We start from the raw sequence: 22,936 nt of genomic DNA, 5'->3' as shown, positions 1-22,936 counted from the left end.
CGGCCTCCCCCGGCATCTGCGGACACAGGAGCGGGGGTCAGCGACCATGGGACTGGGACCTCGCCCCGCAGCTCCCTCACGGGCTGCGGCGTCCCAAGGCCGCGCAAACACCGAGGGGCTCGGCTCCGGCGGGGGCACGCAGGCCTTCGGGGATCGGCCCCCTGGAACCGTGAGCTGCGAGCACCGGGACACCGCGCCGGAGCAGCGGGTGACATCCTGATAACGCTCAGGAGGGGCGACTTGCGAGAGATACCAAAGTGGCCACAAGGTAAAACAATTGATGCAGCCGTGTCTCAGCAAGCAGTAACACGGGGAGGGAAGAAACGGTCAACAAGTATTTCATCAACGTGAAAGCAACGAAATCTTAGCTTTTAAAGGGTATTTAACAGCAACAGTCCTGCAATAGGCTCTTTTTGGCCCTTGCTTGTAACTCTTAATCTAAGGATGTACTGGTGCACGTCAGGAAGAAGGCAGCCAGCCTTGCCATTGAAGAAGTCCTGTTCTGGGATGCCAGGAACTTTTGTATTAATGCAAGTTCCCAGAATAGTCAGTGACACAATAGAAAATAGCAGCTCCAAGAGACTGTGCTGTACGCATATGCTGAAAAATGATGTTAGTCTATAAAATATGTAAGGTTCATAACACCCTGCAGCCCCCATTGCCCAGTCCTCCTCCATCAAGTGTGAAATCCTATGCTCTTAACCTTACAGAACTCACTGGCCCCAGATTTTCGTTTCAAGGGGCACGACGCTTGGGCAGCTGTTTTGTCAGCCAGAAGGAGGCTGGTCTGGGGCATGCACTGTTCAACTGCAGTGTGCATACCAGCCAGCTGGGATGCCTCATGCGCTCCTTAAGTGGTAAAGCATGCTGTTGTGGAGCTGACGCAGATGTACTTTCCATTTGGAAAGTACATCCTTTTTCCTGGTGCACAAGGGAGAATTAAGTTGGAATCCTCTTATGCTCCCATCTGGTCCTGCACACCCACAGCTAAGGCAGGACCTAGTCTGCCTGACGGTACTTTGCAGGTAGCAATTCAACATTGCTGAGATCATTAGTTTTCATCATTAACTAGGAGGATGGGTGGAAATAGGAGTCTCACTTCTCCCTCACAAAGGGAATAGAATAGAATAAGATTCAAGCTGAAAATTACATTCCTAAGAGCCTAAGGCATTTGAAGACTTTTTCAGTCCCAGCAGGTAACTGATTGCAGTGCTATGACAGTTTTAAGCAATGTCATTTACTTTTTCACACTGGAACTGCAAGGGCTTTCTTACCGGCATCTCGACTCGCAGCAGATCTGAGCTTTGGCATTCCTGCTTGAAAAAGGCCTCCAAGGCCAGGTGGTCCACCACCACCGAAGCTGCTGCCGCCGCTACCACCACCACCAAAACCCCCGCCGCTGCCACCGCCACCTCCTCCGAAGCCGCCACTGCCACCTCCACCAGGTCCTTTGGGTTCTATTGGAAAAAGAAATCCCCCACATTAGGCAGAGAAGTGAGACTGATCCTGCAAAGTTATCTTTTTCACTAGAGCAGCGCTTTTAGCTGGGGAAGAATGGACAAGTTTTCAAAACACACAAGTCCTTGTTCAGGCTGGATCAACACAGCTACCATCACCACCACTATTGCACCATGGAAGAGGTGGTGCAATGAACACAGCCACTGTGTTTTATTAAGCCATCACCTTCCTTTAGTCTGCTTTGGACTGGAAAGCAGAGTAACTTGCTATGGAGAATTTGAATATGGATGTGACCTCTGAGAACATCATGTTGCCTTTGTTAGCATCTTTGTAGCTGCTTCCCATTTCTTCATACCTTTGCTCTCTTATCCTTCCCCTCCAAATCTCCATAAGCAAACCAAGAAGAAAAGAGGGCAAAGGCAAAGTCAAGGCAAGGCAAGGCGGGGGGGAAAGGAGGGGGGAAAGGGGAAGGGAAAAGGAAAGGGGAGGGGAAAGGAAAGGGGGAAAGGAAGGGGAAAGAAAGTTCTTCCTCTTGGAGGTGTCTCTGGTGATCATTTCTGGGAGTAAACCTCTTTCAATATTGATGATGTTGCAACATATCTACTTATTTAAATAAAGCCTGGTGGGGAAAGATATTTAATTTCTGATTACTTTCCTGTAGGTTCAGAAATGCAGTGACAGGATCATTAGCTGCTAATTTTTCCAACAGGCAGTAATTATTTTTTCAGCCTCCCTCTCCTCCCCCATTTTTTTTTAATGTCAATATTTCTGCTGTGACAACACTGAGATGCTAAAAGTAAAATGAAAGCATTTCCACAAGTGCAGGAAATAGCCCTATTCAGAGCATCACTACACAATGAGCAGGCCCACAGGTTGGGGTATCTGTGGAGATCAGCTCTCAGATGATAGGCTACATGGTTGAGGATCAATTGCTTAATTTCTTGGCATCTCACATTTCCACAATTTTGTGTGGGTAAACATTTTACTGACTTTAAGGTAATTAAAACCTGTGGCTGAAAAGTACTTCTAATAATCCCACCCAGAAAAAAGAAGGAAGAATGTGTTTATGGGGGAATATTTCACATCATCCTTCTCTTTTCTTAGGCATGTTAGCTCTGACTCACATGGGGCGTGAACCTCTGGAGAAATGCTGCTACTATGGTTTAGTCTTTCATCATGATTTGTTAATTCATGTAAACAAGATAATAGGCCACATAATTTTAATCCTACTGTTTACCCCTCCTTTAATCCCCTTAATGCTTTTCTCCAGCTCATTACAATAGCTAGAACATGTAACTTTGCTTTCAGAGATAGTACTCAAGATAGTACTTTTTATTCTTATTTGGTCACACTCCTTTGGGCATTTCCTTCTTCATCATCTTCCTATCACAGTCCAGCCTTTAATTGCATGGCCAGACCTGGACTGAGTTTTATCACATTTGCTCATCAGTCTGTAGAAGCGTTGTCTCTCCCTAGGCAATAAATGCTGTTCCTCTGACGTAGCAGGCCCCTCCTTGGTCCTCACTCTACCCCTGTTTCTGTTCTGTCTTCCCAATACTTTTGCTGCACTGGCTTTTCCAGCCAAGATGTACAGTGAGACACAGCAGCAGCACCTCGTCTCCATTCAGGTTAGAGGAGCTGCTGCCTTGTGCCAGGGCACCACTGGGCAGGCTGAGCAACAAAACTCAGCTAAAAAGATAACACCCCTGAGTCACTCCAGGAGTGGCAAAACTGCGTGCAGAGTGACACACAGGTGGGGCTGTGGCTCCTGGCTCTAGTTTTGCTTTAAGTGGTACTGGGGCCATTAACAAGCCAATGGTGTCATGCCAGGAGTGCCTTTATTTTTCTATTGCTTATGCAAAAGTAGAGTCTGAAATTGCACTTCATTCTCTGTGCTCTCCTCAGTCCTATGGGGGTTTTGTTTGCCTGAGCTGCTGCAGCTCCTCAACAGAGCTCCTAGTAGGGTTTGCATAGTTTTCCGATTTAAGCAAATGAGAAAATGAACTGTTTTATGAGAGTAAACAAACAAATTAACACATTTCTTAAGCAGTACTTGATTTCTCAGCTGACTTAATTCATGATGAACAGAATTTATTTTATGCATGCCAACTTCTGGCATTTTATTTTACCTGTTTCTCTCATGGCAGTTAATCCGATTACACAAAATTTTCTGCATTCAGATATGTAGAATCATTCCCACACACAGAAATTCCATCATGCAAAATCAAACTTACTGTCTAGAATCGGAGCACTTCTGTCATTAGTAACAGTCTTCTTTAGTTTTTTTCCTTTGGTAATATCAGATAATAGAGCATTTCGCCCTGCTTGTTCTGACCTGCTTAGTGATGGCTTTTCAGTATTTGCCTGCAAAATAAAATTTAAAATGAGGTGGCAAAATAAACCTCAACTTCTAGCTACAGAGTTCTGCTCAGATATGGTAGTTACTTGATACCTCAATTTCTGTTTTAACAGTATTGGAGGGGGTAACATGGCACATCTGATTTTGTGAATGATGTTACAGGTAGCTGGTTTTGTTACTGAGTTAAGGCACCAAACACTGCTGCTAATTTAAACCACACTATTCACTGGAGAGAGAACACTTTTATGTGAATTTACATTTTTTTAACTCAAAATTTAGAGTCTCTGATTTTTTAAAGCCAAGGTACGTCTGTGGCAAATTGCCATTTTGGACACTGAACAAGAACAGTTTACACACATAATTTGATTACACAAAAAGGTGGGGATTCTTGAAAGTTGTAGCAAAAACTCCTAATATACAAATTCTGGATAAATCAGAAGAAAAATGGCTATTTTAGTTTTGATAGAAATACTTTAAAATGGCAGTCACCATTTCAACAACACAGACCTCTTCAAACAGACCCAGTAAAACCTTTAGATGTATGAGGTTTGTCTCAATGGTTCTCTCTTTTCAGTTTATGTTTTAGTGACACAGTTTTTCAAGGAAGAACAAAAAACCTCCCAAAACATACACATATATGCGCGCACACACACACACACACACACACACACATATGGTTATTTCTTCTAGGAAATGGCAGTTCCTGAAAAGCTTTCTAACTTATCAGATCAGTGTTATGGAAATTTCCTGAAAAGGGGTGAGAGTTGCCATGGAGGGACCAAGCACAGAGTCTGTCTGTATTTTGTTTGTCGTGGAAAATGAGGGAACAGCTCTTCAGCCGCACAGCCCAACCTATCTGGCTAGGGTTTTGCTATGAAAGCATCTGAGTACTTTACAATGCCATTTCAAGAAGCCTTTTCTTTCCTGTCAGTGAGGTGACTGACTGAGGGCAAATATGGCACAAGCTCTATTGCATCTTAGGCTGACTTAAGTCAGGTCCAATGTCATCTCACCCATCATGCTGTGCCACCAGTGGATCCTGTGCTCTGATACCACAGGCTGGCTGAGGAAGCTATGCTGCCTAAGAGCTATCCTTATCAAATTTAAACAATAGGATTGATTTTTTTTTCCAGCTCGGGTCATATAAGTACTAGGGTAGAACAGGGGAGCAGGTGGGAGTACATGGCTGGAGGAAGACAATTCCCCTGACTTAGACAAGCTGTTGAGGAGCTGTGCCTCTCCACTCAGGACCCCTACATCAAGTCAAACCACCAGTGTGGGAGGAAGAGGAGGATGGAGTGTCAGTGTGGCTAGTGACATCCGTATGGGCACTGGGAAGGAGTGGAAGTGATGGTCCCTCTTGTAGGACCAATCATCAACTGTAAACAAAATGTCAGATTGCTTTCCCCAAATGTCATGTGTACCCTTGTCCACACCTCAGTGTCTCTGGGCATCCTGCTCAATATACATACATAGAATGGTTTGGGTTGGAAGGGACCTTAAAGATCACCTAGTTCCAACCCCCTGCCATGGGCAGGGACACCTTCCACTAGCCCAGGTTGCTCAAATCCCCGTCCAACCTGGCCTTGAACACTGCCAGGGAGGGGGCAGCCACAGCTGCTCTGGGCAACCTGTGCCAGGGCCTCACCACCCTCACAGCAAAGAATTTCTTCCTTATATCTCATCTAAATCTTCCCTCTTTCAGTTTGAAACTGTTACCCCTCATCCTATCACTGCACTCCCTGATAAAGGGTCCCTCCCCATCTTTCTTGTAGCCCCCTTTAAGTACTGGAAGGACACTATAAGATCTACCCGGAGCCTTCTCTTCTATGGTCCGAACAGCCCCAACTCTCTCAGCCTGTCCTCATCTTCGTGGCCTCCTCTGGACCCACTTGAGTAGCTCCATGTCCTTCTGATGTTGGGGGCCCCAGAGTTGGACACACCACTGCAAGTGCACGAGAGCAGAGTAGAGGGGGAGAATCCCCTCCCTCGACCTGCTGGTCACACTTCTCTTGATGCAGCCCAGGACACTTGGCTTTCTGAGCTGCAAGTGCACATTGCTGGCCCATATTCAGTTCTCCATCCACTAATGCCCTCAAGTCCTTCTCCTCAGGGCTGCTCTCAATCCACTCATTGCCCTGACTGTATTTGTGCTTGGGATTGCCCCGACCCATGTGCAGGATCTTGCACTTGGCCTTGTTGAACTTCATGAGGTTTGCACGGGCCCAACTCTCCAGCTTGTCGAGGTCCCTCTGGATGGCATCTCCCATCCCTCCAGTGTGTTGGCCACACCACACAGCTTGGTGTCACTGGGAAACTTGCTGAGGGTGAACTCAGTCTCACTGTCCACGTCACCAGCAAAGATGTTAAACAGCGCTGGCCCCAACCCTGACCTGTGAGAAATGTCACTTGCCACTGCTCTCCACCTGCACATCAAGCGACCACAACTGTCCTGAGTGTGACCATCCAGCCCATTCCTTATCCACTGAGTGGTCCATCTGTCAAACCCATGCCACTCCAATATGACAAGCAGCAGCAGAGGACAGTGTATACGGTACCTTTGCCTCCTGCAAAACTTACCAAGGCCAATGTTGGGGGTGGAGGGGGAGCTGGAGGGGGAGGCACAGGCATGGTGGAAGGCTGAGCTCTGTCTGGTCTTGCTGAGAAACCTGCACAGCAAAACATAGAAAACACACAAGTCTCAGAGATTAATAAATCTTTAATAAATAAATTTATACTCAGCTAAAAAGCATCCTTGCAGCTAACAGGTTTATCTGATACATTTTCTAAATCTAAATAATCTGTAAAAAGCACTTCATGTTTCACTGTATGGAAACCAGCTACATCCTTAAATGGAGACTCCCTACAGCATCCTCACTGCCATACAAACTCATAGACATCCAGTTTCACACACACACACACAACTGTGCTGTGGCAATGCACAAAAATGCAGTCATAAAATTGAACTCTGTTTAATCCAACAATCTTGTTCCTGTGAAAGTATTTCAGGATAATCCCACAGCTATACCATCAACCCTTACTTCAAGAAGGTACCAACTCTTTAAAATCATACTCAGAAAGAGATGCTGACTTTTTAAAGCCCTTAAATTGCTGGATGATCGCTCCTCCCCACTATTATGGGTAGAGCAGCAAAGCTCTGGAAAAGACTCATGCTTCTCCCTGCTTGATCTGAAGATTCCAAGCTCCATCATGATCTCTGAATGCACCTTCCTCCTCCTCAAGAGCAGCACACACAGTCCATGCTCTGTGTACTTTCCCAGAGGAGGAAGAGCATGCAGACAGCCTAGCCTCTCAGTTTCAGCCTGCTGTGGAGGGAAAAGCCTGGCTGCCAAAGCTCAGCCTTCCCTGGGCTTCCCTGCCAGTGACCACACTGCTGCTTTTTCCCACCACAAATAGAACTTCCAACCTAGAGCAATCTTAGGAGGGTCACACCTGAGATGTAAAACTTCATTGCAAAGAAAATATTAAATGAAAAAAAAAAAAAAAGGACAGACAAGCAATAAGGAATTTTTTTCCAGTCACAAGGGCTTTTTGTGGCATTCTGGCCCACTGCTCGCTGGAACTGTGAGTATCAGAAGCTCTGGGGCTTTTCTAATGGTGCTATAGCATTTTAGCATGTGCTCTGCTCTTGCCCGTTCACTTGAGCCAGCTGTAGAAACAGTGATTTGCCACCATTTACACAGTGCTTGCACAAGACAGGTAAAACCAGTGGGAATAGGAATAAGGGTTATTCTCCAGACAACCCCAGGCTGACAGCTGAGGTCCCCCAGGGAAGTTATTTACAAGATTACACAGCTCTTACTTTCTGAAGTCACTTAATATTTTTTTGATAAAACCAAGGTGAACTGTAATAGCACAGTATCTGCCAAATCAGCTTCATACTAGGTACAGTACCCTTTACAGTTTAAATGAGTATTAGGAAAATGTTCTGAATGGAACAAAATGGTATTTGCAGTGAGGGTTTGAGGTATGTCACCACCTACAAAGTCAGTAATGCCTCTGAGATGATCCACGGTATGTGTGTGAGAAAAAAATGGTAAGATGTACAGATTTATCTCATCAGATGCTCATGCTTCAAATGAATTATAATACAGCTATAAACCTCCCCCCCAAAAAATTGCTGAGCTACCTTCCTCAGAAGAAACCTTTTCGAAATAAGACTTTAATGGATTTTGTCTAAAATCTGTAGGGACAAAAGGGTTTGAAAAGGAGTCAGACTCATCACCCCTAGCTCTGGCTTACTATCTATAAAAAAACTTGTGAGTTCAAAGCGGCATGAGGCACTACCACTGTCTCTAGCGTTTGCAGGTTTTCTTCTCTACTGCGGAAGCTGTTTCTCTTTCTGGTTACTGCAAAAGAGCAAGCAGAGCAGGGAGGAAGCTGGCGGACAGACTGGCTGACAAAGAGGAAACTGCACGAAGCCAAGCCTACGCAGCGCTGTGCAAACACACGCGTTCTCAAAGTCCTGCAAACAGACCTGTGTGCCCTCATCAGTCCTCTGGTGTGTTACCGCACATCTCACAGCGTCTCTGGAGAAGCACAAGCTTCACATTCAGAGGATCTGCTTGAATCATTATATTCCTGTCTTCCATATTTCGAACTCTCAGTTGTTGCATAAAACTCTGCACAAAGCCCTATCCTTTCCTGATCTGCTTATCCTAAACGCAATATTTGAAATCTGAAGCCTATTAAAAGCACCAAGACTAATGTCGCTTTGTTCTTCAGCTTCCTGTTTAAAAAAAATAGTCAACAGGAAAATTACTACTTACAGCAGACCACAACCATCCTGTTTCTTAACACAGTCTTTTCACAGCTGCCGTTGTCTCTAGTGTAACTGTGCCATTAGGCTATTTCACCAAGCTTTAACTCCTTCAACTGATCAAAAAGAGAAATTCTGCTCTCTGCACTGCTTTGATAACAGGCCAAAGCAGTCTGGATAACGCGCCGTGAAGTCTCCTCAACACTCCATGTGCCACGGGAAAGTTTCTGGAGCAGGCAGAATAAAGTTTGGTTTGATATAAGACTTTTAAATGAATTCCTTAAGGCAGCTCAGACCTGAATGCAGAGGGCCAGCTGGTCTATGAAGAGCTTTCTCTAAAAAGCAGTGTTTTTTCAAATGCCATAACTTGTCTACCTCCCTGTCAGTTAAGCGTTCGCTTTCTGCATGCTTGTGTTGCTCTGTTCTACCTTTTTATTTTTTTCCCTTTTAAATGGGTTGTTTTAGATAGGCTTCTTAAGGAATTGGTGGGGATAGAGGGAAGCAGGATAACTAACATCTGAAGTCCAAGTTCTCTAAGGGGAAGCCACTATCCACAGACCCATCCAGCCTCTCAAAAGGTGGATAGTGGCTGGACACTGCACACATTATTTGCAAAGAGGTAAGAGAGAGAAAGGCACTGGGTGCCCTCTCTTTCCCTAGCCCATCTTGCAGAGGGATGACATCCTCTGACGTACCTTTCATCCCCAGCTGCACACTAGCTAGTACCTCTTCTGGTAGTGAAGGGCTTTCTTAATGAGACAGGAGTGGAAGTTAGGTACACAGCTGTACACTGATGAGCCTAGCATTTAGCTACTGCTGAACAAGTCCTGTAGCCCCCAGGGAAGTTACCAGGGGAGTCTGGAAAATGGTATTTTGGAATCACAGGACAAGGTTCTGTAATAGGCCAAACTCAGGCAGAACTGGCTTTAAGTTTAACCCAAGCATCCTGCAGAGTTGTTTGCTCATGATGTTCTAGAGTACACACGTCCTTTAGGAGCCATCAGAAAAGAGATCATATGGCATGACTCAGAAACCTGCATGCCCACACACAAAAGTATAATGCGCACACTTACAGAGCCAGTAAAACACCCCAGTTTGTCAAATTGTAACTTAAAACGTAAGTTATGACACTGCTTCACTCCTACTTTTGCCACACTGACTCTGCTCCTGATGCTGAGATCTTCAGAAACTTAAGCTGAAGCTTTGCCGCAAGAAATGGCACCTCTGTCTTTGAAGCTCTGACTCACCCTTGCTGTTTGGTTGTTAGATTTTGTACAGTCCATTTCTTTGTCTGATTTTTTGTAAGAAAAAAAAAAAAAAGTAGCTCTCTGGATTTTTAAATTTGATCACGATAAGCCTGTAGGAGGAATAATAATGTACTGAAGATATGCAGTGACCTGGGGGCTTGCCCCCCAGCACAGCATAGTGCTGGGGCTGACCCTTGTGTTGAGCAGCACCTCTTGGGCTGCACAAGCAAAACAGCTGAGTCAGCACAATGCTGAACTTGAATTCTGCAGCAGCACCGTTCATCACTAATTTGCAGGATCTGTTTTGCACAGAAATGTCCTAAAATGTTAAGTGTAACTCTGCAATTAGAGGAAAACAGATTACTATCCTACACTTGAGCAAGGGACTCAGTTCATTACTTGCTCTTGGTCAGTGGGAAAGAGCTGGATTTAAGAAACGGACATTATGTTTGATGGCTAACAGCGACACTATAAAATACCTGAAATAGTAACCGATGCGCCCAGTAATAAATGTTATCTACCAAACCTGGTGAACAACCAAGTTTCTTATAACACTTGCTGCTGCCAAGTGTTGAAAAGGAACCAATTCTGAAAGATGAAGGCATGTTGGTACTTTAAAACCCAGGACACGTGTCCTTGCCTATTTTCTAGGCAGTAGCGTAAATTGTCACAGCTTTTAAGAAGCTATATGGAAACATCACATCTAGATGAACATTGGTGGTGCAGCAGAAAGAATTACAGGAACAAACCTGCACACGTCCAGCACTGCGTCGGCCCCTAAGCCCCAAACACAAACGTCTGTACTGTCAGCCAGAGGAAGGTTTCCACAGCTGGTGGCAGTGGCATTTCAGATTTAATTTGGTACATTAGAAATAATTTCAGGAGCATTAGAAATGCTAAAAAAGAAATGTGACATTTAATATGTGCAAGAACTGGACTTCAAGTGCACCATTTGCATCTAGTCAGCCATTCTGAGCTGCCCCCTCTCAAACACATTGAGTCAGAGGCAGACAGACAGCTCGCTGTGGTTAATCATTTCCTGCATGATTAATTTCCAAGCAAAAAAAGAGGAAGGAACAAACAACTGCAAAAATAAAATAGAATTGATAGAACTTAAAGGGGACAAAACCCGAAGTTGCCAACTGAAATGCCAATTGGCCCTCTATGCAAAAAGACCTAACTTCCAAGCCAGTATTGATTTGGTTCTTTCAAAATGCATTACTAATGAAGGAAGGGAAAACTTTAAATAAAAAATCTGAATTTGAAGAAATTGGGCTAGGTTATCAAGTACTTTAGTAAGGTAGCTCTCAAAACAAGAATGGCAACTAACTGTCAACACATTACAAAGTAGCTGGAAAATCATTTAAAATCAGTTTCATACAGACCGCAGTATTTTTTCATGAGCTGTTTTTTTTTTTTTTTAAACAGAGTACAGAACTATTAAACTGTTTTGATAAAAAAATGCTACTGTGATGTGATGAAATTTTTTCTAGTTCCCTTGTTCCCACTCCCCTTGGTGGACCCGAATCATTAGTAAGTCTACACATCCCACCTTCCACCACTGTGTCCTCCAAAGGCCAGAGGGGCTGTCTGCACTGAGAGAGTCGGTGGGGGTGTGCAGCAGGGTGTGAATGAGAGCTTTAGAGGATGCTGAAGACACTCCTCCCATGCAACACCATGCTGGTAAATCCCATCTGAAAAAAAATCAGGTAATTTTCTTCTTCCCTTTTTATTAAAGTTTCTAAATATGTAGAAACCTACAAATAAATATACAGATAGATGGTTTGAAGCTGCTAAAGAATTCAACAAGGGCACCAAACCAAACCCAGTACAGCATGAAGCTACCTGAATGTACTGAAAAGAAATTCCCCTACAGGGTGAAGAAAGAATATTTAGGAGACTCTAGCCTCAGTCACTCACACACAGAGGAGTGAAAAGCCTGACAGGCACTAAAGTAACCCAATACAAGTTCTAATTGAAACACAGGGGGGCTGCTGCATAACCACCCTATACTCAGCAGGAGAGCCTGGATTTTCCTCCTCCTAACTGGGGTAAACCTTTCAAAGCTGAGGAGCTCCAGAGGAAGGAAATGGCACTTAAACATTACTTTCAGTATTTCTGCATCCTTTAACATCAGTGACTGGTCTTTTAAGGATGGTTTCTGGTTGAAACAGCACTCCTTTTGGAGCAGGCGTTACAAGACTTTGTGGCCTGAGAAAGGACATTGCAAGGGTGTAAGAATGAAAATTGCCCTATCCTGTCTGGAGGAAGCTGTGGTAGCAAAAGGAGGCACTAACATTTCACCTTTAAAACCACTTGCAGAGAACTGGACAGCCAAAAGAGAGACAACAGAGAAGTTACTTTGGATGCATGAGACCCAGGGAAATTCTGGGGAGCTGCCGCTGACAGAGAGGAAGGCAACTGCATTTGGGACTTTTTGCATTTCAGAGAAGTACTCCACAGTACCTGAAATGAGTGGTATGAGTATGACTTTCCACCCAGACTGAAAAATACCACCCCTACGCAAAATGCCAGGGCAGAGAAAGTGGCTGGTACCAGTGATGCTGGAGAGCTCTTGCCCAGACCCCAAGTCAGAGCTTCTTTTCTCTTTCCACAAATGGCCTTCAGAGAGGTGATAGATGATAAGCTTCAATCACAGGTACGTGCATAAAGCAGATGAGGTCTATGTAGCCCCGAAGTAGACCAACCTGAATGACACACAGGAGCTGGCAATAACAGCAAGATCTGTCATGGGGAAGTGCACCTTTACAAATTTGACAGTGACCGATTTGGGGGATGCAATGCCATCCTGCTGCAGTCATGGGCCAAAAAGGAGAGAAAAGCAAAAGCCTGGAGATCCCTGGGCATGATTACACGGGACAGTTCTTGGGGAAGAAACACATGTCAAGGCAGTATCACACTGAGCATTTTTTCAGCCCTACTTAGGCTGCAGATAGATGATATATTTTTTGTCTTTAGACATATTCTTTTCAATAAACTACAGAGTTCCAATCTTTTACCTCTTACAACAGCAGCAGAGCTATGTGAAAGGTGCAGGTGCTGTGGGGTAGTGAGGAGGCATAAGATAAATAACCACAATAGCAAACAAAGCTCAAGACTAGTTAGAAAAAAATGAGAGGATGCCATGAGGTGTTTTCACCTCTCTGTGCATGTTATCCCAGGCACCTGCACCCTGCCAACCCTACAGCATCTCCATCTTCCTCCACCCCTCACGGTCACCTCCCCATCACTGAGCCACCCAGCCAAGTGCAGTGACCCTGCAGACAGCACTGGTTGCAGCCACACTGGGCAATTCCCCAGAGTCTTAAAGCCCCCTAAACTCTTTCCATCTACTTCTTACCATCACAGGAAAAGAGTAACAAATGAGGTTACTGTGGGGTGTCAGTGACAACTGAACTATCAGATCATTGAGCCAGTACACAACTGCAGGGTGCCAAGAGCTGTAACAGCCAGATGCATTCATGGTCCCCGGCAAGTTGCATCCAGCAAACCTCATCTGTCAAAGGCAAGCAGGAGTTATATGGCAAAAATCCAGCAGTGCTGCATCCATGGAAAATTACAGCTAAGAAATAGGCCACTATGGTGTTAGAATGTTGTTTTAATCCAAGTATTTTAAAAAGCCTCTTTCTTTTCAGTGACATATTTTTCAAGATACGCAAAGGATCACAGGCAATGGATAGCTTCAAAGGACTGCTCCCAATCACCAATATAGTCATTATTTGGAAGAAGCAGCAAAGCTTTTGGTCAGTTTAAGTGTTTGGATGTTGACTTGAGAAAAGTTGATAATGTAAGAGCAAAGATACTACAGCAGAAAGTATGACTCACTGAAAACAGAAATTGCTTCCATCCAGTCCATGCTCCTATAATTTCTTTCATCGATCCACAGAAATATTCCTCTGAGCATTGGCTCACGTTGCCCACGATAGGGACCCTGCCCTGGGGAGCAGGACCCCAGCCCTACAAATGACGCCTGGAGCAAAGCTCCCACACTGGACACTGCAGGATGGAGTCTCACTGGTGTTTTAAAACAAGCATGTGTGTGTCATTCCTCAGCAGGAGGTCTGGGCCAAACTCAGCAGAGAAATCTACAATTACCGGGCTGCATCCCAGCCCTTGGTACAGGAGGACACAACTTGAGACACTGCAATCTCCTGCGGCTCCCTCCCCACTCCTGCCTCCCTGCCAAAACCTGCCAAAGGCCCTTTCCCCAACCCCTCCACACAGAAAAGCCCTACAGCAGCTTCACTCTCTCTCCCAGGCAGAAGCGATGGTTAAGGACTGAGCTGTTTGTGCTTGAGCACTTACTTCAGCTGTCCAGAGCACAGCTGCCTGCTGTATTCAATCACCTACCATCCAAGGCAGCCTTTAGTCAACCCAAGCATTTGAAACAATGCGCCAGGCTGTGTTATCCTAGGCACGCTGCCCAACACAGCCAACAAGGGATTCCCCCTGGCTGGAGGCACCCTCAGCATGCAGCCCTAAAGAAAGGGACCCTTTTGTTATGGTGCTCTTGAGAGGCTGTAGGGACAAACTCTCCACATAGGGACAACATACCTGGGGCAACAAGGACCTGATGTCCATCTCTATCTTATTTCCTTGCCTGTCCCTCCTTGTGCACATCTTGTTCACAAAATACAGTTCCTAATACATAGCCCAAGAGCTTCTCTCTGATGGGGCTGCTTTTTCCAGTGTTGTCTCTCATTACTGCAGAGGTGATCACTCAGCGTCATGTGGCTGCTCAGCAGAATGTGCTTCGCTGCACAGCTTTTCCCCCTGAACTAGAGCTGTCTTAAGCTCTAGGAGCTGTTGGTAGGGTGAAGAGACTAGTTCAGGAGTTAAGGATTTCTGAGTATGGCCCCCAGCTTACTCAGTTCTAAATTAGAAAAAAGCGCATTGCATTAAGTTGGAAAAAGTCCTGAAGAGCAGGACTCTTTCCACCAGCTTCTCCTCACCACTAGGACAGGGCTATTCGTGGCTGTCAGTGGCAGGCAGCCTGCACAGAGGCAGGCAGAGGGCAGGAAGGGATGTTTCCCACACCCCACACCTGGTGACCCAGAGGTGGAAAGGCACAGGCTGGCCCTTGGAGCCACTAGCTTGTCACCATAGGAAAATAACTTTCGTTTACATTACTGTACCCACCTTTTGCCTTTCCACCTATTGCTCCATGGGCTTTTTTTTGAGGATGTTACGGGTCTGACCGCTTGTTTCCCTTTTGTAGCATGAAAGCAAATCTGCCATTTAAAAAAAATTGACAGTAGTCTGCAAGATTTTTTTTTCTCCTCTCTCCATTGTTTTATGGCATAACAGGCCAAAAATTATCAGGAATTATTCTGAATGTTTTTTTTGGACACTGAAGCTGTTGCAACTTTCAGCCAGCATGGAAAAAAGTCATAGGAACCAAGTGTGGTGAGCAAGCCCTGGGATTTTGCTGGACTTCTGCCAACCATGGATGCCTACCAGCGTGCTGTGGGTCCCCTCCACAGCGGCAGTTATAAGGAGAGGGGCTTCTCTTTGCTGCAAATCCTGGGGCTGGGCTGAAAAGAGCCTGTTCGGAGCCACAGGTTACATCCTGGGAGCTCTAGGACATCCCACACCACATCCTCTCCATGACCATGGCGCTATTTAATATTATAAATAACGCTGTGACCTGCATAATGCTATTGCTGAAAATGTCTTCATTCACCTTTCTCTCCTGACCAACGGAACAACATGAAGCTGCAGTCAAAAGCATTTTACTATAATGAAGGCATACAGAAAAGGATCAAGGATCTCACACACTGTCAGATTATTTTACTGCTCAGTAAGCATAGGTTTCGAATTCAGTTGGCTTCAGCATTCAAATAGACTTTTTAAAAATAAAGTGTTTTCTTCATCACAATCAACTAACTCTTACTAAACACACAGTGAACTGTGACTGGTCTACTAAAGCCAGCATCTATAAAATAATATAAAAATAGCGACTACCTTTAAAGGGGAAATCTGAGGCATATAAGGGCCAGACATGTGGAATGAATTTAAAACACCACTCTTCAATCCTTCTCTCTTGTAAATATTGTAATATTCCTGTAAGAATGTTAAAAAACTACAGTGCACAGAGATTAGTTCAGATTTCACATCAAAAGCCCAAACAAAAAGTTAAGCAGCCTGGGCAGTCAGGAGAGAAAGAGCAACTACACAAACGAGAGTGCATTAGAGTTTTTACAGCCCAGGTGTCAACATGAATTAGAGAGTAACTTGAATACCTGTCACTAGAGGAGTAATCAAAGACTGATCTGTCCGGAGTGTGGGAAAAACCAAAATAAAACCCAGGGCCAGATCTGCATAATGTAAGGCAGCCTGCTCCGCTAAAGACAGTTCAGAAAAACGAATACCACCTCAGAGCCAGGTTACTGTCAATAAAAGCCTCAGTTCAGTGCGGCAAGGCCCATAAATCAGTTTTGTGAGAAACAGGCAACCAGGTCTGGTAGAGATTTTAATTAAAAAAAAAAAAAAAATCCATTCTGAAAGTTAATTTTGGATTATTTGAGGCTGCAAAGTGCTGAGACTCCAAACCTCCACTAAAATGGGTGGAGATGGGAGAGTCTGATTTTACTCTCATTAGAGTTCATGGAAAGGCTCAGGCCAGTTTTCAGAGGGGACTGGATGAGACCCATTGTGCCTTATAACTTTGTTGAAAATGTTTGAATTATTTAGGATGATCAGACTTAAAGATTAAGACGACCACATCCCACAAAGTCCCTTGATGTTCTCTGCTGTGCAGGGATTTGCACTGTAGCTCGGGGTTAGTCATTAAACCAGATCGTTTGTGAGGCACTGAATCATACTTGCACATAAGTAATGAATTTGAGGAGTGTCATAGTCAGTAATCAAGGTTGGCATGGCTCCCACAACACTGTCTTTTGGATGCAAAAGGCTGGTGGAACAACAACCACAGCCACAGTCTGGACAGAGAGATGCCATCGCTTGTGTTCAGCACTGCTGGCATCTTGCTTCATGACCCTGGGGAGAGCAACTGGCAAGAGACACTGTCATCTGTCTCAAAAGACCACGACCTTTTGAAAAACTCCCCATAACTTTCTCTCTGTGCCCTGCTCACAGACCACAAACTGAATTGAATCTCATATTACACCTTACAAACTGACTAGATACTAAATGAGGACTCATTCTGCATATGACTTGTATGGCCTGCGTTTGCAAACATTCTCTGACCTCCAAAGCAAAAAGCTATAACATAGAATTTGATCTGCCATTTAAATGCTTATTTCAATAACATGGCCAGGGAAAGTTAAGTTCTTTGTAGACTCTGCTGGGCTGTTACAAAACAATTACTTTTTTATAATGCACATGTCCAAAGGAATTAATGCAAGTTTGCAAATAAAGCAACGAAAAATTTTCAGTTTACTGAGGCATAAATGAATATACACAAAACTTAAGAGCTTTTAGTATTTAATATAATCGGTATTTTACATAGATCTGCCTCTGAGAATAGCTACAAAACTCTCCCTTACATAATTTATGTAATAACTAGCTTACAGCAATTAAAAATGAAAACACTTTGAAAGCCTGAAAACCCTGAACTATGTCAAACTGGGCAGCTTACACTGGGTACCTGCACATGCAGAAGTGTCCATTTGCACAAGCAATCAAAGCAACTCGCAGCATCCGTTCTTGCTTGCTTGGAAGAGGTTTGGCCTCTGAGGTTTGGCCTGCTGAGTAGTTCGTACTGCGCTTCAGAAAGCTTTCAGATGGGCTGCTATGGTTTCAGTTATTATTTTTAAAGGTTCTCAGCAATATAAAAACAAATCTGCAGAGAAGACTTTAGAATCAGGATGGAAATAATAAAGGGGAGGGAAAAGAGGAGGCAAAAAGTATCTGAAACAAACAGAGGGTCTCCTTCAGCAAAGAACCCCTCCCCAACCTCCCGGACATCAATCATCCTTTCTTCATGTTGGAGCCAACCTTAGCTTACCCCAGACTACTCAGATACTGTGGCCAAAAGGTGATTGTTTCAAAAGAGTCTACAAAACTTCAGAAACTGCACTCAAAGTATTATGAAAAATCCCCAAGCCCAAGGTGAATTAAGGATAAGAGATTAATTTTAACCTTAAATATCCTATTGTACATATTTTGGTTTGACGGATTCATTTAAAAACAACAAAGAAAAGCAACGGTGTTACTGAAAACACATTATTTCACGGGTGAATTTACACGATCACCTAATATCCTGGCAGTACTGGCAAATGATGCCTTGTTCTAATCTACATAAAAACCAAGTCCAAAATACTATGTTCCTGAATGAACAGATCATTTGCTGGCTTGGAATCCAGCAAGAAACTTCTGCAACTTCAGAGAAATAGATAGATGTAGCAATACATTACTGGTATTAAAAATTGCCCAAGACGACAACTCAAAAACTGTATTTAGATGGCTTGTACAAATCTAACAGATCAGATAACCATTAAGTAAAGTGGAATGAAGGTTGCCATTATCTCTATATTATTTGGTTCTTTAGTTTAGTTTGGTTGCTATAGTTTCACTCCAGACATACAAAGTCTTATACCAGAAAAAGATAATGGTTCTAAAGTAGTAATATGAATCTATATGATAAATGATGAGGGCTGCCAGCTGAAGCTCTAGGGGCTAAAGCAGACTACCAGCAGGGAAGACAAAGAGTTGTCTTTTCCTCCTGTGATACTGAACCACCAACTCCACCACATGCCTTATTCTGAGCTGGCGAGCACCTCCTCACCTCCAAGACAAGTTATCGGATGAAACAAACTGCTACCAAATGGAAATATGTATAGAAACCCTGCAGAAGATCTCCTGCTCTAGACTCACTTCTTGGGAAGAGCAGCTCCAGAGTAAATTAGTGGTTTGGCATCTGCCCTGCAGAATGTCACCTCCAAGCCAGGGGCCAACAGGAGGGATGGGTGCAAGAGCAAAGGCAAGAGGGTGCTTGGAGACACCTTCCCTCTGTGGCCAGCATGGAGATGAGCTCTCAATCACCCCTGTGAACTGAAACCATGTGAGAGAGGTGGAACTGGTGGACACTGGTGTTTAAAGAGATCCCCAGGCAAGGAGCCCGACTGATGTACTAGTGGCTATTTGAGGGCTGAAGCGGTGGAAGGTCAGACCTGAAATTCTTCTTCCTCTGGATTTAGTTCAGCTCTTTGCAAAGTAGTAAAAATCTAATCCACAGCACATTGCATACCTCACCATGCCTTAGCCTTCAGCATCTGAGTTTGCATGTATGCAAATCACCCGCAGTACTCAGGCACTGTTTCTATCACCAACAATTTCCGTTTGGTCCAATCTGGAAAAAATCCTGAGTAATACAAGGATGAATTTTTCTGTTAAGTATTTCCAATGCTGCCTTTTGGCAAGAAAAAAATGTCAAAAGTCACTTGGAAAAGAAAGGTACAGCTAAGGGATGTTTCAATTAATTCATAAAAAAGCTGCCAAAATGCAAAGAGTAAAATCCAGGCAATACTCATATTCTTCATATTTATACCATTATAAGCTAAGCAGAGATAAGAGTATTGACCAATCACAGTTACACTTTATTTCACGTACTAGAGCTACAACAAAAATTCAACTCAAAAAAGCTTTGTAAAGCCATTTTTACATACATCTTGGAATTTTGTCTACTTTTGCAGCAGGACTTGATACTTATGAAATATTGGCATTTATGAAATATAGGTGAGAACACTAAAAAACGGGGTCCAGATTTTACATCTGGCACTTTAACTGAAGACTCAGCCTTGATACCGGCATTATGAAATTTGCACACATGCATCAGAGTTCCCAGTACACATCTGCAGCAGAGGATGCCAATTTAAACACCTACAGTAAGGGCACACAGTTAAGCTGTCCATACTAATAATCTAAGGTTTTCACTGTCCAGTTGAAAGCCCTATAAGTAAAGATAGCTTCGGAAGATTTAATTTATGAAATACGCTTCTCTACTTGTTTTGACAATTATCTAATAAATGGTAAGGTACAAGTTCTGTTTTGCATCAGTCTGTGGTTCTTTTAAACTCAAAGCAATGCTGTTGTTACATGAAAGACTAACTCAGTCGAGGAATTTAGATTCCCTGTTCTACCTGGGGAGGCATAAATACTACAGGACTTAATGTGTGTTTTTGGGAAAAAAAAAATGGAGAAGTGGGAAACTAATTTTATGTCCTGTCAAAGTCTGAGACATGAAGAGATTTCTGTCTTAATCAGTAATTTAAAAAACCCCGAACATTTATTCTTAGAAACACAAATTTCAGCAGAGCCTACATTTGCTTTAGGTATTTTAAATTTCTTTTAAAAGATAATTTAAAATTTTTCTAATTTCTGAAATTTAAATTGTGCTGAATTCACACCTTTTATCTCAGGGGGAAAAATAGTTTTGATAAATCGATAGGTTTAATCAGAAAAGCTTTTCAATAAAAACATCCTGAAAAACTATAACTGAGATCATTAACTTTGATATCCAAACAGAAATTTTCCAACTTAGGTATCTAAATCCTATTGCTAGAAGCTTGTGTTTTCACAGCTTTGCTAGTGTATTGACATGGCACTGCTGACACAGCACAGGGCTCCCTTACTGACTGCCTTGATCATCCCCCCGGTCCCGGTCCCGGGAGGGCCTCAGGCGAGTCGGTGCCACTACAGTGAAGACTGGGAGGACACAGATGCCGACAAGCAAGGGGGCCCAAAGTTCTGTAGCGGGAACTAGTTTAAAGCATGGCACAAATCAACCCAAAAGCAACCAAGGACAACAAAGTGAAAACGCCCTTCTGCTTTCCTCCATGTCTCCGATTACAGAGGTTTTTGCTCCAATTTACTTCTCTTTGGAAATAACTTTTTACAGCTGCACATGGCAAGTACTTAGCTAGCGAGCAAAGAAGAGAAGCTGGAAAGAATGATTATTAATGGATTCTGCCAAAAAAATAGGCAGGGCAAAGTCTTCCGCAGCTTAGCAAAAGAACTAGTCAACCTTCCCCTACACAGAGGAGGCATGTCCTGCGTTGCCTTCCGGAGAAGGAAAACCAGTGCAGCCACATCGCCTACTGCAGCAACTCGGGCTGGACCCCAAGGAAACATGCAGCACACCCTACTTTCTAATTCTGCAGCTGGTGAGTCCACACATATTAAAAGAGAGTTTGCCCAAGGCATAAAACAATTCCATTCAGCTATCTTAATTTTAAATATCTGTATCTCCAAGTGTTCTCCATGTGCTTCCGTGCAGCAAGTGTAGTCAAAGGCAATGTGTCATGGGGGTGCCTGCTCTGGAGGAACAGGTTTACCAGGGGACTCAGGGGACTGTAGTGACATCACACATGAGGTCACATCTAGCTGACTGTGTAGGTCATACCCAAGCAGACATGATAGGCAGGTGAACATGCTAAGAAGGACAAATCCACATCCTGCCTGAGCTTGACAGGAGCTGCAAGCCATTGCTTGAGGACAGACAAGGTGTCCCAGATAGCTGCTCCAGGGCTGGCAGCGGCTCCCGGTTCCCGACAGGTTTCTGGAAGCAGTACCCAGCCAGCACTGCACCTTCATGTCAGTTGGCAGCTCTGAGATAGCCTGCTCCACAGGCTGTGCAGGAGGTCATTGGGAGTCTAGGGAGCAGCTGGTATTGGAGGTTGTCTCCATGCAAGACAGCAGGTCTAGCTGAGCTCCTGCTGGTATTCCAAATGCAGCTTTTTGCATAAAAAGTAGTAGTTTGGTGCTGTTTAATCTAAAAAAAAAAAGTATGTATGGCATACCACTGCCATTAAAAAAAACATACCCACAAAACCAAAAGCAGCCACATACCATCATTCAATGTTTGCATTTCCTCTTTAGAACATTCATCAGCAAGTCCTCTTACTCCACAGGACTGTTCACATTTGTCCTTACTAATGTCAATCTACCAAAATCAGTTGCTGCAGACTGGAGTGCTCAGTGCAGGTGCCCTGAAACAGCAGGTATTGGAGGGTGGCAGCCAATTTCCCCTTCAATTTCTTTGTAATGAGCGGTTGTCACAGTTGTTAAACCCTAGCTAAAGTTAGCATCACATCTGCTGAATCCTGTAAATATGGCTGAAACCCTGATCAAACTGGCTGAACTGGCCAGCTTGCATGAGCAAAACTAAACTGGATTTATTTTAAGTAAGTTTGAAGACTAAGTTTAGCATATGGCAGACTAAATTAGGACTCCTAACATGTCTGCTTTCAAAACTAGAGTTGGTAATTAAATGGAGAATTAAGAACCATTTCAAGCTTTCAGATAAAAAGAAAATTTTTTTCTGGACTCAGAAAGCTGTTGTATGTGGATCAAACCCACAGCTGAAAGGAAGATTTGCATTGGTTTTATCAGGTCAAAAAACATTACTCTTCTCATGAAGTCTACTTTTTCTCTTAAACTGCTGTCTTGATGACTGGCAGTTCTCAAACACGACTGTGCAAGGATCATTGTTTTTTTCTGTATCTGCCAAGGCCCCAGTAAGCAGGCTGGCTGACAGAGGGCTGGGATACAGGTGGTGCCAGCACGCAGAGAAAAAGCCCCAGTTCTGCGCAGAAGGGGTACAGCAGCACCAGGGCTGCAGTGTGAACAAAGCCTGAACTCTACAGTCAAATGCTACTTCAGGCCAACCCTGATCCATCAAAACTTGCTATCAAGGAATGCTGTTCAATGCAGACCAAACTGGTTTTGCATGGTCAGGGTGAATTTCAAGTTTGCCATCAGTACCAGAGTTTTGAGATCCATGATAAAAATGAGCAGTTTTCTGTCTTTCCACAACTGTTCATCTAAGAAAGCAGCACAGATGACCTCTTCAGGACTCCCTTTTATGCAGGGAGCAGACTTGGTCCTTACCTTGCCAGCTGCTGTTGATAACAACTCAATACTTTCCGACAGTGCACAGTATAATGCACTCATTTTATTTCTTGACTCCCAAATTAGAAGAGCAAAATCTCCTCAGGAAACTCAGGAACGGCATGTCACCTTCCCTCCCTGAAAAGCGATGTGAGTGATATACTGTACCATACATATGGAAGTGTTTATTACCTTTAAAGTAACTATTCAGCTTTCATC

General features: G+C 43.8%; 1 protein-coding gene across 1 annotated transcript in view; it reads right to left on the bottom strand.

The window, feature by feature from the left end:
• Window positions 1–22,936, bottom strand: part of WIPF1 (WAS/WASL interacting protein family member 1) — a 45,917-nt gene that overhangs the window by 10,008 nt on the left and 12,973 nt on the right. The window contains exons 2-4 of the mRNA XM_026852435.1: window positions 6,398–6,486; window positions 3,693–3,822; window positions 1,249–1,457 (exon numbers count right to left, since the gene is read on the bottom strand). Of these exons, the coding sequence (XP_026708236.1) occupies window positions 1,249–1,457; window positions 3,693–3,822; window positions 6,398–6,486 (428 nt within the window). The remainder of the gene's footprint in view (window positions 1–1,248; window positions 1,458–3,692; window positions 3,823–6,397; window positions 6,487–22,936) is intronic.

Source organism: Athene cunicularia (assembly GCF_003259725.1).
Source record: "Athene cunicularia isolate RWA chromosome 7 unlocalized genomic scaffold, athCun1 chr7_part1, whole genome shotgun sequence".
NCBI lineage: Eukaryota > Metazoa > Chordata > Aves > Strigiformes > Strigidae > Athene > Athene cunicularia.
This window is presented reverse-complemented; position numbering and strand designations above follow the sequence as displayed.